Raw genomic sequence first — 7,505 nt, 5'->3', positions numbered from 1 at the left:
TGAGGAGTTCGATCATATGCGAGGTGTGGAAACAGAGGGCCGTTTCCCGCCACCAGCAGGTGGCGCTATAGGTGAGTGTCACTATGCGTATGTGTAGGCAGTCAGAGCAGCGGCAAAACTATGAAGTTTGGTGAAGATCGAACAACGTATGCAAAAGTTATGAGGGACTTTGTGGCGAGCAGTAGCGAGTCGTCAAAGTTTGAGGGTCTGCCACGGCCACAGCCTTCAGACTTTGGAAAAGATTCTCCTGACTCTTAATCCCCCATGAATGAACAGTAACCTGACCCAGTTTGAAGCCGGTAGCATTAAATCTGTAGGAGGAGCTCCATCAGATGCGAGGCGTGGAAAAAAGGCAAAACGGCACTAATTTACACGTTCAATTCAAAATGGCCGACTTCCTGTGGACCCGGCGCCATGAAGTCCGAAGGCTGTTTTGTGCGCCTGGGCATGACGAAGGCGTGCAGCGAATTCCGTACAGCTACGCAAAACTAACCCCGATGACACGTGTATTAGTGAATCAGTAGGGGGCGCTACAGAGTCCCTTTGAAGCAACTTCACTGTAGAGGCCTGACACTCGCGCCAAAGCACCGTAAATCGTGTCCAACGCACATAGAATAATAAGAATAACTCCTTCAGATAAAATCGGGCCTCCGCTGTTTCACAGCTGGAGCCCTAATGATCCAAACTCAACAGAACAAGATAAAACCTCCCAGAGAAACTCACAAAACCTAACAACAGACATTTGGATCCATTCTAAAAGCAGGAAGTTACAAACTGCTGAAACAAACATGAGCCTAGATTATATGGACAGTAGTAACAGTAACATGTTAAAATGTGTTTAAATTAAAGTGAATGACCTTCTAAACCTGTTTTTTATGGTTTTATTGTGCAGCACTTTGGTTTCTTAAATTAGTCCTTCTCCTTCTGTTGTGAAGATTCAGACACGTTTAAACTGTAGAATGATTTTGAGGAAGAGATAAAGAAGAATAAACTGTAAGATCTATCAGAATCCTATCTGCTCTGTGGCTTCTCTCTCTCACAGTTTGATGGTTTGTTGTATGAAACTCTGACAGGAGACGATGCAGCTCACAGGAGGAAATGATCAGCTGTTTCACTCAGGATGTGTCTTCAAACAGATGAACATCGACAGATAGCAGTGTCCCTCCTCACAGACTCCTGACCCTGGGCAAAGACTTCTATCTTCTACGTTAACCTCCTCAGAGACATGGAACTCCTCCAATAACTTTTGGACCTCATGCCCCTTTTCCACCAAATCAGTTCCAGGGCAGGTTTGGTGCCGGTTCACAACTAGGGAACCAGCTGAGAACCAGTTTGCCTTTCCATGGCTCGGGGTGCTAAGGGGAACCACGTCATTACGTCACTGTGTTTGCAGACACCTTGGCACAAACATCGAAGCAACAACAACAACAACAACACGGAGAAGAAGAAGAAGAAGCAACAATAACAACAACACGGAGAAGAAGAAGAAGCAGCAACAACAACAACAACAACACGGAGAAGAAGCAACAACAACACGGAGAAGAAGAAGAAGAAGCAACAACAACAACAACAACACGGAGAAGAAGAAGAAGAAGCAACAACAACAACAACACGGAGAAGAAGAAGAAGAAGCAACAACAACAACAACACGGAGAAGAAGAAGAAGAAGCAACAACAACAACAACACGGAGAAGAAGAAGAAGAAGCAACAACAACAACACAGAGAAGAAGAAGAAGAAACAACAACAACAATAATGGATGACTTTGCGTCTGTACAGCTGCTGCTTCTGGCTTTATGGGATTCATTGGGATCAGAAAACAGCAGATCCAATATGTTTGTGTTGGTCGACAGCTTTTGAGTGGACGGCGGTTCTGTTCTAGGACTAATAACTTAATAACGTTTTGACTCTAACTTACGCTGAATGTGAGATGATGTTGGCCTTTGTTATGAGCTAACGTTAGCAGGTGTTATGGCTGGAATCGTCACAAATTCACAAACATATTTGGCTTCTGGTGATTTTTAAGTCGCCGCTCACATCTACCCCCCCACCCCCACCCGCTGACGTAAGCAGTTCTTTCCTCTCGCCCAGCAAAGAGCTGGTGCTACCCTGGACCCGTTTGTTCTGGCCCAGAGCCGGTTCTTTGTCAGTGGAAACAGAAAACCTGGTTCCACACTAAGCTCTGGCCCTGAACCAGCCCTGGAACTGATTTGGTGCAAAAGGGGAATTAAGGACTTTGCTATGAATCTTAAACATCTTTCAGTACCCTTGGAAACCTCTAAGGACACATTTGATGCTTCCTGTTGATGCAGAAGTGTCTTAATGACCCACTTAAGTTCCCCTAAAACCTCCTCAAGGATCCACGGCTCATCCTGACTGACTCTTTGACCTTTCTTAGATCACTAAAACCTCTTCCTTGGTCTCCAATATTCTTCAATGACCCAAACATATCTCCTCAAGGACCACTTGAACCTCCTCAAAGATCATGGAGTTCATCCTTGGAAGAGGTGGGACTTTTTTTTATGACCCAGTATGTTAATAAACGGACATTTAACACTTTTTGGACCCTCCTGTAAGACTACCGGATCCTCTCTCATGACCCCTAAAACTAGAACTGTTAGGACCCCCTCGTTGTTCAATCAATGTTTACATCTCCTTTTGGAACCTCACAACGTTTTAAGAGCTTTGATGTTTATCTATCATCCATAAAATGGACTAACTTTGGACTCCTGGAGCCTCTTATAGCCCCTGGAGCCTTTTCAGAACCGCCCCCACTGCTCCACAGTGACAGCAGCGCTCCTGCTCCAGTTGGATGAGAATCCATCAGAGTTTAAAACTTTAGAGTCCACAAAACTCCCCAAATGATGCTCAATAATTCTGTGAGAGCCTTCGAAGGCCCTGAAGGATTCCGCTGAAACGTCCTCAGTGAACCTCTTTAAAAAACAGCAGCTTCAGTCCTCCTGTTGCTGCTTCTCGCTGCGCTTTTTAAATCCTTTTCGGGTTGAAAGAGGACAGAAACAGACAGAGGAGAGGCTTCAACATGCAGGGATTGTCTTTCCAGACATAAATAAGTAAAATAATATAACCAGTAAAAGAGAACCTCTCAGTTTGATCACATCCAGCCGCGCGTCCGCTTTGATTTCCCGGCGACAGAGGGCGCTGCAGGCCGCCTCTTCCCTCCGCGTCCCGGAGCTCTGCAGCAGCCGCCCTGAGCGGGAGCTGCAGCCTGTTTATCTGACCAAATCACACGGCTGGTCCCTGGAATATTACGCTCAGTTAAATACTATCTGTAGCATCACAGTTCATGGTTCTGTTCACAAAGTCACATTTTACGCTTTATTTGAGCTCCATTCAAACTTCAGCAGAAGTTCTCTCCTGCAGAGACTAGAACAGACAGTCTGGCTCATCAGAGTCGCTTCTATCTCACTAATGCAGCCTGGATCATGAGTCCAGAGGAGATTCATGACTTTTAGAAGTCGTATCAGTTGTGACTTTGATCGGCGCTGCTCCCTCAGGACACCAGATCAGACTCAGAGGCTGCGCTTTGCCTGGAGATTAAAGGAAATGACATTAAAACAGTCCGAGAACTGAACGCTTTGGACATAACTTCAGTGTTCTGAGCCTCGCGGATGGATTTCCTGCGTTTGTTTAACTGTTGTCTGTCCTGTCGGCTCTCAGGTTTCCTGCCAAATGAATTCATTTTAAAGTTTAAAGTGAGTTAAAGAGAGCGCGCGGAGAGGAGCAGCTTAAAGTCAGACTCCTGAAAGCATTTTCAGTGCAGTGACAGTGGGTTGATTCAGCACTGTGTGTGTGTGTATGCGCGCGCGCGCATGTATGTGTGTGCGTGTGTGTGTGTGAGAGTGCCCGCCCACTGCCTCCTGCTATATAGCCGCAGTTTGACAGCTCAGAGGTTACTGAGCAGCAGGAATCAGCCCGGCAGCCTGCAGCTTGAAGCCGCTTCACTCTGCGCAGGAACTCTTATAAAAGTGTGCCCGTGCCGAGCTTCAGGTTCCGATCAGCGCATGTCCGCAGCTCCATAAGCCCAGCTCACCCTCTGCAAACTGGATTCCCGGAGCCCCTCGCCATGCTTGCCCGGGTTTAGATTCTCCATGGAGCTCTCTAACTTGTACGAGGTCGCTCCCCGACCCCCGATGAGCAGCCTTAGCCACGGCCAGCAGCCCCCCTCCGGCTACAGAGATCCGACAGAACTCGGTGGTGAGATCGGTGATAACGAGACCTCCATCGACCTGAGCGCCTACATCGATCCGGCGGCTTTCAACGACGACTTCCTGGCGGACCTGTTCCACCACAGCTCCCGGCAAGACAAACTCAAGATCATGAACGGGGAGTACGACTCGATGCCGTGCGGCCCGGGGCCCCAGCAGCACTACATGTCCAACTACATGGAGTCCAAGCTGGAGCCGCTCTACGAGCACAACCCGCCGCGCATCCGACCAGTGGCCATCAAACAGGAGCCCCGGGACGACGAGGACCTGAACCCGGGCATGCCCCCCACCTACCACCACCCGCACGCGCATTCCCAGCAGTACTCCCAGCAGCAGCAGCAGCAGCCGCCGCCGCAGATGCCGCACCTGCAGTACCAGATTGCTCACTGCGCGCAGACCACCATGCACCTCCAGCCGGGCCACCCGACCCCCCCGCCGACCCCGGTGCCCAGCCCGCACCAACACCACCACCAGCATCCGCAGCAGGGCGGCCTGAAGCTGCTGGAGCAGCGGGGCTGCGGGAAACCCAAGAAACACGTCGACAAGAACAGCCCAGAGTACCGGCTGAGGCGCGAGCGCAACAACGTGGCCGTGCGCAAGAGCCGGGACAAGGCCAAGATGCGCAACATGGAGACGCAGCAGAAAGTGGTGGAGCTCAGCACCGACAACGAGAGGCTGAGGCGGAGGGTGGAGCACCTGACCCGGGAGCTGGACACGTTACGGGGCATCTTCAGACAGCTTCCGGACGGATCCTTCAAACCCATGGGCAGCTGAGAGTTCTGACCCGGACTGGAAGCGGACTGGGGGGGACTGCTGGATTTACTCTGAGCTGAGAGGAGACAGCGGCAGCCAAAACTGCTGGCTGAACGGACCAGTCTCCGCGTTCTCTCCAAGCAGCTGAAAACATCTGCAGCAGCCGCCCGAACCTGTGAACACACCAACCAAAGCGCAGAACCGAACCGAACTCCAGCCGCTCTGGGTTTGGGTGTTTCAGGATTTTTTCTCTCCTTCAGCTGCAGGAACTGGACAGAAAACATGTTACTTCTGACTGGACGCAGGTGAATTCATCCTGTCATCAGTGACTGAACCCAGAACACTTTGGTTCACGCGCAGGAGACGCAGTGACGCGTTCAGTCAGAACTTTTTGCAGTGTTCATGTGCCTTTTGAAACGTTTGTGTAAAAGCCGATAAGCTGATTCTGCAGATCCACACAACAGAGGACTGGTTGTTTTTGTGCCTTTTTCTCGTGTGCAGCAGCTCACACAGTGCAGCTAAGGTAGGGCACGCGCACGCCAGCCTGTTGTTTTCATTATTTTGGTTCATTTTCTACCAGTAACCGTCTCCATGAACTACAGCTCTGTACGTGCACGCTGCTCTCATGTACGCCGATGCACGGACTCGTGCTCTTTCTTTCCTCCTCGTGAGCAGGTGCAGCTGCTGGTTCTGATCATCACCACGTGGTACAAACTCAGAAAACCTTTTTAAAAACGATGTAACTTTGAATAAAATGTTTGACGTGTTTTAGTTCACTGACACAGCGAAGACCCACAGCTCAGAGGTCAAAGATTCATGTGAAATGTTTTGAAAACTGGCGGCTTTTTCTCTTTGTTCCCTGAAAGCTGCCAGAAACAAGAGATGTGAGTTCCTCTGCTGGCTCATTAAATGCCAAAGTGACAGAAAAACGTAAGAGCAGACTGGGATTGAACCTGTGGAGGCTGCAGCCGGCGGACTTTCAGCCGGCGGGCTTCTGGCCCCTGCAGGTCCGCAGGTCCGCGGGCTTCTGGCCCCTGCGGGTCCGCGGGCTTCTGGCCCCTGAAGGTCCGCAGGTCCGCGGGCTGCCGGCCGCCGCGGGTCCGCGGGCTGCCGGCCCCCGCAGGTCCGCGGGCTGCCGGCCCTTACGGGGCGGCGCTCTGTTTTCTGAATGCACTCTTAGCCGAAGCACAGCATGCTCTCTGACACATGATGGGTACTGATCCGGACACAGAAACACGCCTCTCTCCCACAGACGCGTTTTCATGTCAGACTAACTAAATGTGAACAGAGTTTCTATGCAACGTGGCTCTTCCTCCTCTCTTCTGTTGAATCATTGCCACACGGTGCCTTCTGATCCTCCCAGATGACCTTTGACCTCTGCAGAGAAACATTTTGTGTCAGCGAGGAAGAAGGAAGCACTTTGTTGTCGTTTGTTCCAAACTTCATGACTCAATTGTAAAATAAGCCTATATATAAATATATATATGAATAAATATATATATGAAATACCAAAAAATCTGAAGTATTGTAATAAAAGAACTTTGTTTTATCAGATTCTGTTGGTGGTTCTGGATTTTTTTCTCTCCTTTATTAAAGCAGAAAACCTCTCATCAGCATGAAGACTCAAAGTTTTATTCACAGAATTTTACCTTTGAGATAAAAATATCAAGTCAGACTCTTTCTGTACAGCATTTAGAGTTTATTTAGAGTTTATTTAGAACTTATTTAGAGTTTATTTAGAACTTATTTAGAGTTTATTTAGAGTTTATTTAGAACTTATTTAGAGTTTATTTAGAGTTTATTTAGAGCTTATTTAAAGTTTATTTAGAGTTTATTTAGAGTTTATTTAGAGCTCATTCTTTCCCATGATATCTGGGTGTTGGAGGACATTTGATCCCAGAGTTTTTCCTCCAGGACTTTGATTCTGACGGGTTTAAGTCTTCATCAGCTCAGGGTTCAGCCTGATGTGTAACAGAACAAGCCGGGGTGTTCTGACGGGTCACACAGTCAGATCCAGAACCACAGCTTGCCCTTATATGTGCTCTAACCCTGATGAGCATATGGAGGCAGCGTGGATCCGGTCCCGGCACAGTTCGGGGTGTGCTGCTGCGGTTCGTTATGGAAGGATTTAGCTTTGTGTTACACCGCTCTGGTTCTGGTTCTGCTCCATGGTTCTGCTCCTCTCTTGCTGTCACCTTTGATGGAGAAACATGACGTCAGGCTGCTCCAGTCCGGTCTGACGAGGAAAGCTGACGATGAGGCGTCTCTATTGTCTATTGTTTTGTGTCGGTGACATGATGCCAGCATTTAAACCGGCTTTCAGTCAGATCCACCCTGACCTTGAGCCATGATGCCGAATCCTAACCAGCCAGGAGTAACGTATATATATATATATATAGATGTATATAATGTCAGCGTAGATGTTTGACAGTGTTACTCTGCTGAATATTTAATCATTTTTGATTATAATAAAACAATCTAATGAGTGCCGTAGATCTAAGTTTTATTTGCAGTCTGCGACAGACGT

At 48.6% G+C, this 7,505-nt stretch overlaps 1 protein-coding gene across 4 annotated transcripts; it reads left to right on the top strand.

Moving 5' to 3' along the window:
- Positions 1 to 3,852: 3,852 nt before the first annotated feature.
- On the top strand, positions 3,853 to 6,532 carry cebpa (CCAAT enhancer binding protein alpha). 4 transcript variants are annotated; one of them, XM_072379850.1, is made up of 2 exons: positions 3,853 to 5,985; positions 6,102 to 6,532. In XM_072379850.1, exon 1 carries the CDS (start codon positions 4,109 to 4,111, stop codon positions 4,997 to 4,999), a length of 891 nt encoding a protein of 296 aa, XP_072235951.1. In that variant the 5' UTR covers positions 3,853 to 4,108; the 3' UTR covers positions 5,000 to 5,985; positions 6,102 to 6,532. The 4 variants fall into 4 exon arrangements, with proteins under 4 accessions (XP_072235951.1, XP_072235950.1, XP_072235949.1 ...); XM_072379849.1 differs by having other exon boundaries at positions 3,853 to 5,993; positions 6,052 to 6,532; XM_072379848.1 differs by having other exon boundaries at positions 3,853 to 6,018.
- Positions 6,533 to 7,505: the final 973 nt, after the last annotated feature.

This window comes from Leuresthes tenuis, unplaced genomic scaffold, assembly GCF_036924035.1.
Source record: "Leuresthes tenuis unplaced genomic scaffold, fLeuTen1.0.hap1 SCAF_2, whole genome shotgun sequence".
Lineage (NCBI taxonomy): Eukaryota > Metazoa > Chordata > Actinopteri > Atheriniformes > Atherinopsidae > Leuresthes > Leuresthes tenuis.
This window is presented reverse-complemented; position numbering and strand designations above follow the sequence as displayed.